General features: G+C 43.6%; 1 protein-coding gene across 4 annotated transcripts in view; it reads left to right on the top strand.

Annotated features, from left to right (window-relative positions):
• C1H10orf90 (chromosome 1 C10orf90 homolog) overlaps positions 1-18255 on the top strand; it is a 140459-nt gene that overhangs the window by 29308 nt on the left and 92896 nt on the right. For 2 of the 4 annotated variants that reach the window (XM_072629051.1, XM_072629054.1), the window contains exon 2: positions 17745-17836. In XM_072629051.1, the coding sequence (XP_072485152.1) occupies positions 17745-17836 (92 nt within the window). Of the gene's footprint in view, positions 1-11860; positions 12027-17744; positions 17837-18255 lie in introns of those variants that run through there. The other 2 variants (XM_072629052.1, XM_072629053.1) reach the window with 2 other exon arrangements.

Below are 18255 nucleotides of genomic sequence, written 5' to 3'. Positions count from 1 at the left end.
TTAAAAAACAAAATAGAAAAATGATATTTGCCTTTGAAAAATGAGCTCCCAGGAGTGTCCATATACTCTTGTATATAACCGTTTTTACCATGCTATACACACACCTTATTTCCCTGGCTACAACTTAATTTCTTTGAGAGTAGGGAGTATTAGCTTTTGCCTTTGTATCCCCAGTTTGTTGACTGGTGGATTGCCTCCTGGGCATCCTTAGGGTGGAGAACTTGCGGCCTCAAGGCCACATGTGACCCTCTAGGTCCTCAAGTGCAGCCCTGTGACTGAATCCAAACTTCACAGAACAAATCCCCAAAGGGGTACTTGCAATTGAAAAATGAGCTCCCAGGAGTGTCTATATGCTCTTGTATGTGTCTCATTTATACCTCTCTATACACACACGTTGTCTCCCTGGTTTCGATGTCAGTTCTTTTCTATTTGTGTCTCCGGTACTCATCCCCCCACGCTGTGCTGTTATGGGTCCTGTTGCAGTATGAACAACACTGCACAGCTTAGTGTTTGGCCAGAGTTAAGTCAATAATAATTTTTTCATTTATTCATTCTTACTTTTTCCATTGGAAAGGAGGCACATAGGACAGATCTCTGCCCCTCTGTGTTCCCCTTCCTCCTACTGAGAACCACTGCTTGCTCAAGGATTCCTGAATTCAGGCAGAATTTCACTGACCTGTTAGCCTGGCGAGGCCATAGGACCAGGGCAGCTATAGGGACTGAGCTGGGCTCCAGAGGGCAAATCTCTCCAATGCCCCAAACTGGCTCTGTTTAGTGTCCACTTGTTGGCTCAGCTCTGCTCCCCTGGAGGATGGAGTCCTTGCCCTCATCAACCCCACTGCTGGTCTCTCTCTAGCCAGTTGCAGCTATTGGGATTTTGCTTCGTTTTTATGACCAAAGTGACATCCAGTGACTAGATCTCTATCCTTTTCCCCATACCCAAGTCCCAGATTTGACTTCTTGCCCCAGGTCTATGCTATTGCCTAGACTTCCTGCCAAAGTCTTTCTAGAGACAAGGTTCCCAATCGTTCTGGAGGAAGCCTTGTGGCAAGTCACTGTGCCAGGCCACCTGTACCCAGCTAGGCCTTAGCTCTGTCCATGGGAGAGAGGGAGGAGCATCCTCTCTTGACCTTCTTGAAGGGGCTCCCTCCACAGTGGGCCTCTGGAATCCCTTGCTCCTGATCTCATGCCAATCAGTTGTCTCCCAGGGCTTCACAATAATTAGTGCAGTCATGGAGGATGTCCATGTGATCAGTGGGTTGCCCATTCTTGGAAGTGTTTAAAGAAACTTGATTATACCTGGCAGGCATTTTGGGTTTTATTGCATGGAGGCAGGGGGGAGAGTGTAGGGAACTCTTGGTGTGGGAATTCCTTCTATCAACGCAGATTATCAACCTTTTTGTAACTCCATAGTCATGGAGAGTTTCTGGGAAAACCAGTTCACACATGATGTGTGATGGAGGCAGGGTTTGAAGCTAGGTCTTTGTGGCTGCAAGGCCAGTCCTTTTTCACTAGAAGCAATATCAGGGGCTCTGTAGGATGTTCTCACACTGAAAGTGGAGGACAGAGTGTGGTGGGGGGAAGGAGTGTAGCCTTGATTACTTTAAAGGCCTTTCCAGAAATCAGACTCTCTCATCAGATTCTCTCATCATCTTTTATTATCTTTTCAAGATAATTTTCACAGAGATCTAAAGCTAGTCACCAACACTGTGAGGCCAGTGTACAAGCTACACACCCACAGCTAGAAACCAGCCTCCTTCGACTCTTAAGGAAGGGAACACACACAGAGAGATTAGGAGAGAACTGAAGGACAATTCAATGAGTTTTCATTCTTTCAAAGCAAGCTGACTTAGAGCACTTCAGTTTGTGAGGCCTGCTCATTAAGAGTGATTGCTTGGTGCTGGAGAGCCTGGAAGACCTGGACTTTGATCCTGATTCTCAACTGGCTCCCTGAGTGACCTTGGCCTTGTCACTTAAGCTTTGTTAGTCCCACTCCAAAGTGAAGCTCCATAGTCCATTCTTTGTTCCTGTCCACCACATTTTACCTCCTGGTTCTACTTCCCAAGTTAGGTGGCTAACAAAGTGAGTGTCTCCCCAGGGGAGAAGAGTAATCCCCATTTCTCCAGTTTTTACCTTACAACTCCTTGAAATAAATAATAGAAATAGCTTTATACTCACTTTGCTGATGGAGAAACTGAGTCTGAGGAGAAATAGCTCACATTTATGCATGACAGTAGCTTGTAAGCTACTTGAAGGCAGGCAATGGTTCATCATAATCTGTATTTTTAGGAGTTAGCATAGTGTTTGATGGATAGCAGGGAATCATTAAATTGAATCAGATTTAGCATTCAAAGGTATTGTAGATGAAATTTCTCACAATATGCTGGCCAGGCAACATTTTTGTCATCTCTAATTTATACAGGTAAGAGTTGAACCCAACTCTCCCATGATGCTGCGTCCTGGGCTCTTTCTGTTGATCAACACTCCCATGGGAGACCCCCTGCCCCGATATCACCTCCCTCCACACTCCAGTATTTTGCAGAGTTTCAGCCAGTGTGCTTTCATTCCAAGTCTTTCCTGTATTCCTATGGTGTGGTCAGTAACTCAATCAGCAAGCGTTATGAGCCCAGCATAGTGCTATGGGGGTCAGAGGATACAATGGCCCCTGCCCTTGAGGGGCTCATGTTATTATTTAGTGGATTTTTAAAATTCTGTTTAGACACCAAACAAAATGAGTATTTCCATATATGAGGCAGAACAGAAAAATGGGACTGGATGTGAAGCTCTCTTCTGTCCAGTTTGCTTGTCAAGTGTGTGATAAAATCAACATGTAACTTTTTTCTGTAAAATAATTTTATTGATATCTCCTATATTGGCACCTCCTACATGACCCCCATATTTCTCCCCCTTTTACCTCACAGAGAACTATCCCATATAGCAAAGGAACTTTGGGTTTTTTAAAGAATAATGAGGGAGCAGAATCCCCCAAACCTGCGGTTGTTTGAAGTGTTCCATACCCATGGCCCCCATCTCTGCAAAGGAGGGGGAAGAGGTATCCTCTCTCATGCCTTCGTTGGGTCCAAACTTGGTCTCTGTTACCTCCTACCTTCCCTTTTGACTACTGTGTGACTATTGTTCTGTCCATTTCTATAGTCACTGGGTGTGAGTGGTTTTCCTGGTTCTGCTTACTTCACTTTGCATCATCAATTGAGAACAGTCTCCCACACTTCTCTGTATACATCATGTTTGTCATCTAGCTCCCATTCTGATGGGGCAGCACCTCCCCAGCTTTGTACCAGATATAGCTCTGGGCTAGAAGCTGTGGATACCGAAGTAGTCTTAAGGGCCCTGGCTCCTAACAGTCACCTACAAGGACTCTGGTGAAGGTTCAAGATGATACCTAATTCTCTTTGAATCCTTTCCCTCCTTCCACTCTCCATTCCTCTCGAGTCTAGACCATGAGCTAACTGGCTTGGGTAGTTTTCAGTACTAGAGCTAAGAAAACCCTCACAGAATGTATGTTCTTATTCCCCCAGAAACTTTCCTTGTCCATTCAGGGCCACTCTCTTTGGTCCTGTCTTGTCAGGCACCAAAGGAGCCACCTTCCACTCCATTTCTCCTCTGCTCTCCTCATTTACCATCTCTTCCTCATCCAAGGCTATTTTCTTGTCTCCCTCAATCTCTCTAGTCTGTTGTTTTGGATCCCTTCCTCTCTTCCTCCCCCTCACCTGGAGGAGAAGACCAGATCACATTGGCTCCCCCTTTGCTCCATTCCAGAGATGCTGCTTCCTGATTACAGCTGCTGTGTGTTTTGTATGTCTATCATCCAAATTATAATTAGAATGAGGCAGGAAGGAGCATGTGTTAACGAGCCTGCAGGGAAGGCTGCTCTTGCACAGCACACCTTTGCTGTTATCTCTTTACCTAAGCCCCAGATTCACAGGCCAAAGTTTCATTGTCTTGTTTTTCTAATTTGGGGGATTTCTAAGAATGAGTTCTCATTCTCCACTCAAGGACAAACGCCCAATATCATGTTGGTCCTGACAGGATGACATGGAAACAAGCCAACCTTAGGTAATGGCTCTTGCTCCCAGATTGGCCAAGGGAAAGAGGAGCTACTTTAGGTTCCTTTTTTTTTTAAATTTTTCATTTTTAACACAGTTCATATCACATAACACAATTCCAACTTTTGGTCAGGTGATACTTCTTTTAAAGCATTTACAATTTAGATCACAAATGGATTTTTTTTAACATTAACCAACTGAGACACAAATAATAACTATGTGTGCTGACTTCATAAGCCCTTGACGTAATTGTCTCCACACTGTTACTAAGAATTAGACTTGACCTCAGATGTTCCCCTACCAGCAATCTACAATTTAATAGATCTGGTATTAAGCTTACAAACCTTTTGACTATAGGAAATTGCCACCAAGAGTAGAGACATTGTATATAACTGGGAAATAAGAAACACAGGTAATGGGGTATAGAAATTTATCTTGCCCTACAAGAAAAGAAAGAAGAGGCTTTAAGCTGAGCGGCCTGAACAATGGATCCAGGTTGCCTCCCAGCCTCTGTAGCTGCCCACAGCCTGCTGCTGCAGCTTCTGCCATTGCCTGGGGCTATTGCTGGAGAAACCCTGCTCCCTCTTGCCCTGCTGGGAAAGCCCTCCCCCACTGACCTTTGAAGCTTTCTTTGACGCTTGTGGGTTGAGGTATCTGGGACCTTCCCTTCTAGAAACTCTTCCTGGAGGTCTATTCAGGTGCTGTTCCTCCCAGTGCCAGGTGGCTAGAGCTGTTTTCCACTCTGCTCAGCGTACTGTGGGAGAGACCTTTCCTGTCAGCCTTCCAGGTTACCTTTGGCTGGAAACCTCTTTTGCGCTGTTGTTCTGTGGCTTCTGCTGCTCTAGATTTTTTTGAAAGTCGTTTTTACAGGCATTTTGTGGGCTGCGGGGGAAGCGCGAGAGTATATGCGTCTTTCTACTCCACCATCTTGGCTCTGCCCCTCTACGTTAGGTTTCAGTGAGGGAATGGAATTGCTTTCCATCTCCTTCCAGGGATTGGAATCACAGAGTGTCAGAGTTGAAAGGGACCCCAACAACTGTCTAATCTCTGACCCATATTCCCAGAAGAACCTCTCCAATGGCACCTGAGTCATCATCTCCCACTCTTGGCACATGAACAATCTACCTGTCTGGTCCTAGATGACATGCCTTATGCTATTTCTCACAAGTACATTGCTATTGATAACACAATATTCCTTACCACCCTGTCTCTTTCTGCTGCCATTTGGGTCACCTGCAATCTTGGGCCTTTTGCTCTCATGACATTCCACAATTCACAACCGGATAGTCTCCTTGGAAGAATGCTAAGATTAAAATCAGTCTTTGGTGGCAGGGAGCAGTGTGGTAGTCTTTCCTAAATCTTGTCCTTCCTGGTAGCCTCCTTTTAGTCCTTTCAGGGGCTAACTGGCTGTTCATAAGCTTGCTTGTTCAAGACATTTGCCACCAATGCACTCACTCACTGGATTTTCTAACCAACTGTATTTCATGGGCAATTGTCACTTATTATCCACTTGAACTTTCCCATGTGAATTGCTAGGCCAATCTAGTTTGCATGGACCTGGATCTTATTGTGGTACCATTAAAATGTCCTAAGGCTTGATTCAGTCAACATGATGCCACCCACAAGAGTAGGACCATAGATTTAGAGTGAAAAGGGACCTCAGAGTGTATCTGGTACAGAAGTCTTCAAACTTTTAATCACCCACCTATGTCAGTATTTTTTTTTCCCCAAGTAGGCATGCTGGTTGGAGGTGTGAGAGAATTCACCAGTGGCACATGTGAAGCTGCTGCTATGAGTATATGGGTCAGTGCCAGTTTTTAACTGCCTAAGGGACCAATATGTGAGTCACAAGAAGGGAAAGGCTGGAAGCTTCTGCCATGAAAAGAGTAGAGTGAAGGATTCCAGGGCACAAATGGGTACAGAGTAAGTAGGGGTGGTTGTGTTGGAGAACAGCCCTATGATTAGCTATCATGGGGACAGTGGGATGTGAGGCATTTTTCCTCTCTCCAATTGGTTATTCTCTGGCCCAGACTTCTGTTTTGGAGACCACAGATGTTGTCTAGTCCCCTCATTTAAGAAACCAAGGTCCAAAAAGATTGTGTCTTGTCCATAGTCAACAAGTATTAAGTGTCATTGGACATGGAAGATCTCTTCACCTATAGGGAATCTCCTTTCCTAAGGACTTCACATAAACCATCCTTAATGTTAAAGACATTTGACTAGTGCATGGCTCTACTCTTGATCTTATATCTCATACTGTTGACCAAAAGATTGACAAACCAAGTCACATCTGTGGTTGTGGTTGTGTTTATCAAGGAACTATGGGAATATTCTTTGATTAAATATCCCTCCTCATTCCTATAAAAAGCAAACAAGAAGATGCTTAAAACATCCATGTAGATTTTAGAGGTGACCCAAGTAAGAATCTGGGCAGGTGCATGGTACAGTGGATAGAGTGCCAAGAATTGAGTGAGGAAGACTCATCTTCCTAAGCTCAAATCTGGCCTCAGACATATAGTAGCAGCTGTGTAACCCTGGGCACTTCACCCTATTTGCCTCAATTCCCTCATCAGTAAAATGAGCTGGCAACACAAATGGCAAATCACTTCAGTCTCTTTGCAAAGAAAACTCTAAATGGGGTCATGAAGAATTAGGGACTATAGATAGCTTTAATTTCTTCCTCTGAAAATTACCTATTCATATTCTTTGACTATTTATCAATTGGGGAATGACTTGTATTCTTGTAAATTTGACTCAGTTCTCTATATATTTTAGAAATGAGACCTTTATAATAGATACTAGCTGTAAAGATTCTTTCCCAGTTTTCTGCTTCCATCCTAATCTTACAGTTTTCAGAGGAATAAATTAAAGCTATCTATAGTCATAAGAAAAAATGCTCTAAAAATGTAAATGCTCTAAATCACCATCACAAATCAAAACAACTCTGAGGTACCATATTACACCTGTCAGATTGACTAATAGGACAAAACAGGAAAATGATAAATGTTGGAGGAGATGTGTGAGAGTTGGAACACTAATCATCATTGGTGGAGCTGTGAGCTGATCCAACCATTCTGGAGAACAATTTGGAACTATGTTCAAAGGGCTACAAAAATATGCATACCCCTTGACCCAGCAATATTGCTTCTAGGACTGTATCCCAAAAAGATCATAAAAATGGGAAAAGTTCCCACATGTACAAAAATATTTGTAGTAGCTCTTTTTATATAGCAAAGAACTGGAAATTCAGGGAATGTCCATCAACTGAGGAATGGCTGAATAAGTTGTGGTATATGAATGAAATGGAATACTATTATGCTATAAGAAATGATGAACAAGAAGACTTCAGAAAAACCTGAAAAGATTTATATGAACTGATGCCGAGTGACATGAGCAGATCCAAGAGAATATTATACATAGTAACAGTCACAGTGGGCAAGGAATGTTTCTGATAGACTTAGCTCTTCACAGCATTGCAAGGATCTAAAACATTTCCAAAGGACTCATGCTGCAAAATGCCATCCACATCTAGAGAAAGAATTGTGGAATTGGAACACAGAATGAAGCAGACTATTTTCTCTTTGTTATGTCTTGGTTGGGTTTTTCTCATGGTTTTTCCCATTTGTAATTCTTCTATGCAACATGACTAATGTGAAAATGTGCTTAATAAGAATGTATGTGTAGAACCCATATAAGATTGCATGCTGTCTTGGGAAGGGAGGGGAGAGGCAGAAAATTTAAAACTTATGAAAGTGAATATTGACAACAAATAAATTAATTATATATAAAAAAGAGTCAGAGATGATTGAAATGACTGAATAAAAAGTAGGAATCATTGTATATAGTGGGAAAAGCCCTAGACTGTAAGTCCAGAGCCCTAGGTTCTAGTCCTAGCTCTTTCATGTAGTATCTGTGTGACTTTAGTCAAGCCTCATGGCCTTCACTTGACTCCTTTGTAAAATGAGGGATTGAAGTCCGTGACCACCCAGACACGGTGGCCAGGATGGTCAAGGGCATTGTGGGCATGTTATATGAGAAATGGCTGAAGAAACTGTAGGTGTTTAGCCTGGAAAAAGAAGAGCTAGTAGGGGCTGTCATGCATGACTAGCTTCAGGGATTTGAAGGGCGGTCATTGGAGAAGATCTAGACTTGTTCAAACCCCAGAGGACAAAACCAGGAACACTGGGAGAAGGGTGCCAAGAGGCAGATTTAGACTCATGGCAATGAAAAAAGCTCCTAAGCAGAGAGCCATGGTGCAGTGGAGTCAGAGGCTCAGATCCTAATTGTGACACTAGCTGTGGAATCTTCGTCATCACTTCACATACCCCTGCCTCATTTTCCTCAGCTGTAAAGTGAGAGGGTTGGACTTTGTGGCTCAGCCCTAGATAAGGGAACCTCTGAGGCTAAATGTCGAGTGGACTTCATTGGAAGGGGCAATTTCCCTATCACTTTAGAGGCTGAATAACCTCACATTGTGTACAATCAGTTATGGGTGGGATTGGATGACTTGGGTCCCTTCCAAGTCAGTTCTGTGATTCTGACCTCCATGGTCCCTTCCCACTTGGCTTCCCATGATCCCTCCCTACTCCCCTATACTGAGGAGCCACCAATCTCCTCCACATTGCCTACATTTGGTGTGGGCTACAGTGAAGGAGAAGATTGAACCTAAGACTGTGCCAGGCTTGAACTTGTGCCCCCCAAACCAGGAAGTAGACTGATGCTGTTTGAAGAACTGTCACCAGGGGACCTGGGTGCAAATCCTGCCTCTGAGACTTGTTATTTCTAAGTCTCTCAGTCTTCCTGTGCCTCAGCCTCCCTCCCATCAGTTGGCCTAGTTGGCTTCTAAGGTCCCTTTCAGCCCCAGATCTACACTCCTAGACAAAGAGCTGCCCCAGCTCAAATGACCCTGGATAGCTGATGAGCCATTCTCTGCCTCCACACAAAGAGAGGATGCTGGAGTTTGTTAAGTAGACATAAAGGATAATCGCGGGCTGAGGCAAATTCCTAGAAGCGAAGAGCTGGGGCTTCTGTTGGGAGGGGTTCTGGGGCCACACTACTCCCTGAAGCCTCCTGATGGGAGCCCCGTGCCTAATGCCTGTCATATAATAAGAGACTGCTACTATGGATGAGCCCCATTTGTCCGCTGTGCCTAGGCACTTGTTCTCAGCTCGGCAGGTTCACCCGCAGGCCGGGGCACACACACATGCCCTGACCAATAATCCAGAGGGAAAAAAACCACCCCCAACAAAGCTGGCCCCGAAGAAGCCAGGCTAGGCTCTCCTGGTCAAGCAGATCCATTCTGTCGGGGAACGAGAATGCTGGTGCATTACATCTCTGGACGGAGCCTCGGGCTTCCTCACTTCTCTCCTCCGACACTTGCCTTGCTCCCACATAGCCTCCTGCATGCTTTCAATCATCACCAGTTATCTTTTCCTCATTTGTCTGTTTGTTTGTTGCTTTCTAGCTCTGCCCCCCAAAACGAGGCCTCTTTCCCCTGCTTGTGCCATTAAAAATTCATACAACAAGCATTTATTTAGGGCCTCCCTATGTGCCAAGGACTGTGCTGGGCATTGGAGACATGAAGAAAAAAGACAAGTCGTGCCTTCCCCCAAGGACCTTCTGGGGGGATAGGGTGGGATTCCTAATGGTCAGTTAAGTCAATCAGCAAACCTTCAGTACACACCTACCACTTGCTGGTCTCTACGCTTGGCACTGGAGACAGAGGCAGAAATTCAACAGGTTCTGCCCTAGACAAGTTGATTTTCTACTTAGGGGAAACAGCATGGACACACACTGACACACAGAAAGTAGATGATAATGATGATAACTAAGGTGCCAGGCCCTGTGCTAAGTGCTTTACAATTATTATCTCTCTGATCCTCACAACAACCCTGCCAGGGAGATGCTTTTAATTATCCCCATTTTATAGATGCGGAAATTGAGGCAGACAGATTAAGTGACTTGCCTAGGGCTATACAGCTAGTAAGTGTCTGAAGATGGATTTGAACTCGGGTTTTCTTAACTCCAGACCCGGTGCTCTGTTCGCTGAACCAACTGCCCTCTTTACAAAAAGTAAATAGAATGATATTTTGGTGAGGAAAATCAATCATAAGTGGGAGGGTGAGGAGAAGCCTCATGTAGAAAGTGGCCATTGAGCAGAGCCTTGAATGAAGTCTGGGCTGGAAGCAGAGAGGAGGAAAGAGAACATTCCAGGCTTAGGCAGAAGAATATTCCAGACAAAGCCACAGCAGCTAACTTCCTGCTGGGTACCAAGAGCTCCCTCCCCTGTGACTCGGAGCTGACTTCTGCTTAACTGAGATCACTGCCCCTTGGCCTGGTTCCCCCACTCCTCAGGGGAGGAAGGAGAGTACATGCTGGGGAGTCCCTGCCCAATCATAGGTCTGGACCAGTCTCGCCTTGGATGCCTTGTAAAAGAATGGAGGTGATCTGGGGTTCCTGAAGGTTCCAGCAGCGCATTGGCACCATGCTGGAAAGACTTGAGCTCAGACCTGGTGATGGACTGTGTACCCAGCCCATCCAAATTCAGAAAGGCTTAGCCCAGCACACATCACTCAGAGGAGAGAAACTGTTTGGTCCAGGTCCTCCTCAGAGGCAGTCTGCCAAGCCTAGAGGAACCATATCAACTGAGCCAGAGCCCACAGGGATGAGATCACAAGTTTTCCCAGCCCCAGTAGCCCAGGACTCCTCACTAGACCTTGTAGGAAGACTCACAATGTCTCTTCCCATTCCCAAAGGTCCTGGGAAAGATACAACTAATGTGAGAATTTGTTTTGATTATTTTTATGATTGTTCCAAAGGTTTTGTTTACCTTTTTTCTTGTGGGGGTGGAAAGGGAAAAGGGAGCTAGTGATGGAATTGGGGAAGGAAGAAAAGAAGGAAAGAAGGGAGGGAGGGAGGAAGGAAGGAAGGAAGGAAGGAAGGAAGGAAGGAAGGAAGGAAGGAAGGAAGGAAGGAAGGAAGGAAGGAAGGAAGGAAAGCCATATGCTACAGTCAGACTTAAACCTGTGAATGCTTGACATCCATGAAACCATTTGAGCTTCTGGTGGATACCTGGTGGGTTTAGTGCTCCATTATTATCCCCATTTTAGAGATGAGAAAGCAGAGGTGAAGTGATTTGCCTAGGGTCACACATTCAACACAGCTTTTAATGACTCCAAGTTCATGCTGGAATTATCTGAATGTGTCTTAATATGGTCTTTAAACACGGAAAAGAAGAAATCTGCTGTAAACAAAACAGGCTAAGAATGCCCCAGGATTCGAAGATGGGCATCCTGGTAAGAAAGGAATAGAAAATGACTCATCTTCACTTGGAAAGGAGGATCAAATATCCCTCTGTTCACATTGAGGAGCCTTTGCAGAAAAGTCAAAAGGGGATTTCTGAGCAATCTTGGTCTCTGTTCCAAACATTGTTATTCAGTTATTTCAGTCATGTTTGACTCATGACCCTACTTTTTGGTTTCTTGGAAAAGATAGGGGAGTTGTTTGCTATTTCCTTCTCCAGCTCATTTTACAGGTGAGGAAATTGAGGCAAATAGGGTGAAGTGATTTACCCAGGGTCACACAGCCAGTATATGTCAGTGGCTGGATTTGAACTCAGGTCTTCCTGACTCCAGGCCTGGTGCTCCATCTGCTGTTCCACCTTGCTGGCCTATATGCCTGGATACTCCTGCCAGGGGCAGAAGTAATGCTGGTTGCTTCCTAACCGCCATACTTAGAAGCTGGAATCCTGCCATCCTGGCCTGGTTGCCATATAAACATTCCAAGCCTTCATGCCCCTTGAGAAGCCAGGAAGTCGTTCTGGCCCAGCAGTAGGGCAGGAGGGAGAATCCTTCTGAGAGAAGCGGTTTTTCAGATTAAAGTGACTCCTTTCCATCTTTGATCAGCCTCACTCTTTCTTTCAGTTGAGACGTCAGTAAAGTATGTTCAGCCCAGCCAAGGCAGGTACGGCATGATTTCTCCCCCAAGCTCCACTGACCAGAGAACAACTGAGGCGATGAGTGAACAGCAGCCTCTCCTTGACCATCCTCCTTCAACAGAGTAGATTACAGGGCTTGTAGACAGAGAGGTGAAAGGGACTATGAGGTCATCAGCCCAATGCCCTCATTTTACCAATGGGAAAACTGAGGCACAGAAAAGCTAAATGACTTGCCCTGGGTCACATAGTCAATAAATGCCTGAGGTAGGACTCAGACTCAGACCTTTGTCACTTGAAGTCCAGGGTTCTGTCTGCAAAGCCATCCTGAGGTCTAGGGATGAGAGTGTTTCTTAAAGTTTCCTTTAGGTATAGTACAAATACACAAAAGAAAGCTTTGAATACCATAAATTGAAGAACTTAGTACAGAGATGTAGGGAAGGAGTTAAGTATGAATTGGAGCATATGCTTTCTGGAAGCAGCACAGGGCATCATATCAAGCCCTAGGCATGGAGTCAGAGAGACTTGAGTTCAAATCCAGCCTCAGACACATCCTAGCTGTGTGACCTTGTGCCATTTCACCTCTGCCTGGATATTTCCTCTCTTGTAAATCAGAGATAATAATACTTGAAGCATCCACCTCCTGGGGTTTTGTGAAGTTTGATGTGGGAATTGAGTTACAGAGGGTGTCCCCAAAGCCTTTGGGCAGTCTTAGACTATCAAAACTTTAAAATGCACTCGGACTTTTTAGACACTCTATAGAAATATCAGCTACCACTTTCAAGTACTAAACATTTATTAAATACTAACTAGGTATTAGTTAACTAACTAGATTCCCTGCTAAGTGCTAAGAACACAAAATAAAAACAAAAAAACTGACTGTGGACTTGTGGCAGGTGAAAGATGAAAATGACTGAGAAAAGAAAGATCTGAGCTTCTGGTTATATCACTTTATTAAGAAATGCATGCCAACCACTCAACAGATTGGGATGAGCCCCCTTCCTCAGCCTTCGCACTGGACGCGCAATAGGGGGGAGACAGACTTTTGTGCATTAAAAACAATCAAACAAGATCAATTAATTAAAAGAAAGCAATTAACCAGGATACAAGATTAGGTCATCTGATTTCTAATTGAAGGAAAGATTAAAGACTTTCTAAGTTGGGAAGGGGAGAGTGAACAGGTGTAATTTCCTGAAATTAGAATAAGTGTTATCTCTCCCCCACCCCCAGTGTCTGTGAGCAACCAAAGGAATGTGGAAATGGTAACTGGTTGATCAGTATGGGACCAGTTTTCAGATAGGACATATGGGTTGCTTGACATGTCCGATTGTGAGAAAACTACTTGCATCATTTTTTGGATCTGACTGGATTTCTGGATAGCATAACCCAGGTCCTTGGTTAAGGGTCTCTAAGCAGCAGGTGGGGTGGTCCAACTTCCCAGCCACACAGGGCTAGGTTCAAACAATACAATAAGGTTTTCTTCCAGTTCCCACAATAGAAGAAAGTTTTCTCACAGTACAGAAATTGGACTAGACCCATAACTCAATAGAAAGGGAACTGGGTTGCCTCCAGAACTGAGTCACAAGATGGAGTCCATGTGGTTCACTCAATTCCCACCATTAAACACTTGATGTCCTAATCCCCTCAATTCCCGCAATTTCCCCCTTTTGGTTCATGGGGGAGTTGGAAGCCCCTATCCCCCATGGATCACTTATCTACAAGCCAAATCTGTTGAAGTTTCTCATGTATTCAAAATCAGATTTACAAAAGTCAGGCTACAGATCAAACTACTTAGAGGACCCCCAATGGATTAATTTTGAGAAGGGAGATTTCTATGTCACCAAGGTAACCAAGAAAACTTCAACATACACACAAACACCATGAAACAAAAGGGCAAAGCACTACAATAATGATCATCAATATTAACTAACATCAAGTCTCCCTGTCTCCTAGTAACCCACTCCCAATGTTCCTTTAATCAGCACATTTGGAGTCCCAGGTGTCTCATGTAGTCGTCTGGTTCCTAGATAGCCTGTCTTGGGAATTCTGGAAAAGGCTGCATTCTCAGGACAGGTAGAAAGGGGGTTCTGCTCCTCTGGTTCATTCCCAGATAATTCTGCCAAAATCTGCCAGTAACAAGACAATACAATCACTACAATTTCTTAAATGTGGTTCCCCAAACTAAAACTTCAAAGAATTTCAGTTTTTCATATACCACTTACTGTTTCCATCCTATCTAAATCCAGTATTTATTTAAGAATCTTAAAAAATTCATGTGCCTAATTTGCAAAACAAACTCTTCTGTCTTTTAAAATTATCAGAAAAAAATGATCATTTTTCACTAAAAATGAAAAAACTTCACTCTTTACAATTATCAACATAACTTTATATATAAAATCCTTAATTCAGTTTTAAGAACTTATTACTAAAACATACTCCAAGCCTGAATTTCCATGCTTGATAAATTTGGAAAAAGTCTAATTCTGTTGTTTTCTCAAAATTTACCATTACATTTAATTAGAAAGCTTTCATATTACATCCTTGTTCTATTACATTATCTAATTCTCCATTTAGGAGGATGTCATCCCTATATTATTATGTACCACAAACAAAGAGTAAAATTATAAGATTTTTCAAACTCTCATTCTATTATAGTAACTCAGAGATGTTCCAATATCAATCTATTAATTAACAGATGTAGTGCTGAACTTTGAAAATTTCTACTGCTTCCCTGTCCTGGTTATAGAAATTTGCTATTGATATCATTTTTAACTGATTTTAAAACTGAAAATCCACTTGCAGGCCAATGCTGGCACCTGCGGTCAGCTTTCCTGGTGTTTGGGTTTTCACTTTATCCTTGTAAGAGACCTCATTTAAACCACTGAAAAGGGATCCATACACCTGTGATGAGTGCCAGTTTCTAGCAATCCCCTGGAATTTCTCAGGGAAAGCCTCTCTGTGGCCTGAAGTCCGTCTGTCAGCTGCAGCCTGGACTTCTTTTTAATATTCTCCTCCCAAAGAGGAAAACAGCTACAGTCAGAGAGGAATCACCAACCTTTGCGTATATAAAGCTCTGACGTTTACAAAGATTTGGAAAATCAGCATTAAGTTGGAGCTTCCCAGTGGTCCTATGAGATAACGGCACTATTGTCCCCATTTTGCAGATGAGAAAATGGAGGCTCAGAAGGAGAAAACAGCCTGCTCAGGGTCATAAGATGAATAAATGTCTGAGATAGGATTTGAACCCAAGTCTTCTGGAAACCAGGTCCTGCACTCCACTCACTACAGCATAGGGTTTCTCAGATAGTACAATCTGGAACTATTTGCATAGGGTTTCTCAGATAGTACAATCTGGAACTATTTGTCTGATAGAGACAGAATGTGGCCTCCTATTTCTAGGTTGATTCTTCCATCCTCCTCTCCTTTTCACTTTCCCTTCCTTCTACTATTTCTCCCTTCCACCCTCTCTCTTCCTCCTACTCCTTCTTCTTCCTTCCACCTTTCTAGCTTTCCTTTTTTTCACCTTCTTTTCCTCTCCCTCTCTCCTTCCTTCCCTCCCTCTCTGCTCCCTCCCTCCCTTCCTTCCTTCTTTCCTTCCTTCCTTCCTTCCTTCCTTCCTTCCTTCCTTCCTTCCTTCCTTCCTTCCTTCCTTCCTTCCTTCCTTCCTTCCTTCCTTCCTTCTGTCCTTCCTGTATTTTTTCTTCCTTTCTTTCTATTCTGTCTTCCTTTCCTTTTATTTTTTTTTCCATTCCATCCTAATTTTTTGATAACCTTAGACAAATCCTTTGACCTCTCTGCACCTCAGTTTCTCATCCAGGGACAGGAAAAATAGTCCTCACCTGCCCTTCCCTGCAGATGTGTTGTAAGGAAAGCACTGTAGCAATGGGAGTTTCTGTTTACTCAGGAGAAAAGGAACATAAATAATTTGGGGATCCCCAATGGGGGTCAGGTTTTTCCTTAGAAGCAATCTCAACTGTGTGGAAAAGACATTTGAAATTCATGGTTTAAAAAGATGCAGGTGGGTCTTTTAAATGTGGAGAGGAAAGAGGGGCTTTGCAGGCCAGTCTCCAACCTAAAGGGATGTTGACCAGTAGCAGATGGAGGGGAGGGAAGTGGGGAGCACCGAGGAGGAGGAAGGGGGCCCCCAACGCAGTTTGAGAGATGCTTCTCAAAGATCACAACCCCGCTACTGTGTGCTCTAGCTAGGAGACCAAGAGATGATCGGATTGTAAGAGACAGCTCTTGGGAGGGGAAGGGGACATATTAGAAAATGAAAGCGATGCAAGACTGAAGATACCAATAGAAATACGCCACAGGTCTGCATTTAAAAGTACATAAAATGACCGAGTTTTTAGTGCTTGGTGATAATTCTCCATGCATCTGCTCTAAACCTTCACGTCTCTCCTCAAAGCCATACACCACCGCTCCCCACCCTCAGCTGAGGACATTGCCTCTGCACCAAGTCATGAGTTCCTTCTTCTCCCCAAACCTTTTGGCATTCCCCATCCACCCCCATTCTCTCCTCTCTTCCCTCTGGCCTTTCTCCTTACTAAAGTCACCCTTCTTCACATACCACTGATTCTCTCCCTTCTTTGGCAGATAGCCCCCTAGCATCATCTCTCCCCTCTAATTTTCAATCTCTCACTATTTACTGGCTCATTTCTTGATGTCTACAAACACACCAAGGTCTTCTCCGTCCTTAAACAAAACCTCTCATTAAGCCCTATCATCCCCTCAACATCCAACTAGACCTTCCTTCCCTTTCACAGCCAGACTCTAGAAAAAGCCATCATGTTCATTTTCCCACTTCCTCTCTTATGCACATCTCCACCCCTTGGAGTCTCATTGCTAACTCACCTCTCAGCTGTAACTCTTCTCTCCAAAGTTACCAGTGATCTAACTGACAAATCTGATGGGTTTCTCTCAGTCTTCATCCTCTTGGAACTCTTGGAAGCAACTGACACTATTGCTCTCTCTCTCTTGGAGGCTGCACTTGGAGAGAGAGGTGACTCTCTCTCAATTCTCTTGCTACATCTATAACTGCTCCTACACAGTCTCCCTTGCCAACTGTTGTTCATCAACTTAATAAATGTCTGTTGACTGACTGATGGACTTACCTGTGTATGTGTTGTTGGCCCCAGTAGAATCCACTGAATATAGAGACTATTTCATTTTTGTCTATCATCAGCCCAGGACCCAATATTTATTGAATGGAATTAGGAGGACTTTGTTGCATCTTCAAGTACCCATCAGCTAGTCAATCAGCATTAAGTGCCTACTCTGTGCCAGGCACTGTAAAAAGATCTGGGGATTCAACAGATAAGTGAAATAACCCCTTCTTCCAATCATCATTGAAGACAAGAGACTGAATATGACTGGGTCCATTAAGGAGCCCTTTTATGCCCTGCATCTTGCCCATCACTGTCTACCTCCTTGGCAACCACTTGTACCCTGGGGTGCAGCCTCCAAAGGCGGAGGAATTCCCTTAGAAATAATGACAATGCACCCATCCCATGTAAGAATGGACCTTACAAACATCCTTATAAGCTGCCATGACTGTGATTTTGACTACTGAAGAGAGAAATGGAGCAACTGACAGGATTTACCCTGGGAATAAAGAGAAACCTTTTTCTCTGCCCGTTGGTAGACAACATGAGTTAGTGCCAACAGCTTTTGTAGAAGCCAGGTATATTATCTGAGCATGCCTTGCATATATTGTAAGCAATGACACTTGTTTTTCTTCACAGGACTCCAGGCAAGACCGTACAATGAGAGCAGTCAGCTTTCACTTAGAAACCTTCAGTCTGAGGTCTCCGAGAAGAAATCTGACTTTGCCAAGGTAACACATGCATCTAACTTATAGACACAAAACACATTCAGCTTGAAAATGGAAGTATCGGTTGTGGTGCCTGCATTTGACTTTGTCTAATCAGAACTGAATTCATGGAACGGAATTTGTGAACAGTGTGTGCATGTATTTCTTGACGGTCTGCAGTACCAAAGGTGTCAAATGCCAGAAGTAGATTAAAATATAATTGGGAAATGCTTAACAAAAATAAATAAAAATAAAATACAGTATAGAAAATGTTCATTTGTGGTTTTCTAAGTCAGTGTGTGGTCTGCAAGGGTTTCTTTTTGCATTTGACATCATTAGTTCATACCAATGAGTTTGGGTTTTGTCACAGGAGTTCTCCAGTTACTCAAATTGTTCTCATAAATATTCCAAAAGAAAATTGATTTGATTAGTTTGTGTCAAAA

The sequence above is a fragment of the Notamacropus eugenii genome, chromosome 1, assembly GCF_028372415.1.
Source record: "Notamacropus eugenii isolate mMacEug1 chromosome 1, mMacEug1.pri_v2, whole genome shotgun sequence".
Lineage (NCBI taxonomy): Eukaryota > Metazoa > Chordata > Mammalia > Diprotodontia > Macropodidae > Notamacropus > Notamacropus eugenii.
Note: the sequence above shows the minus strand (reverse complement) of the source record. Positions and strands in the feature narration are given on the sequence as shown.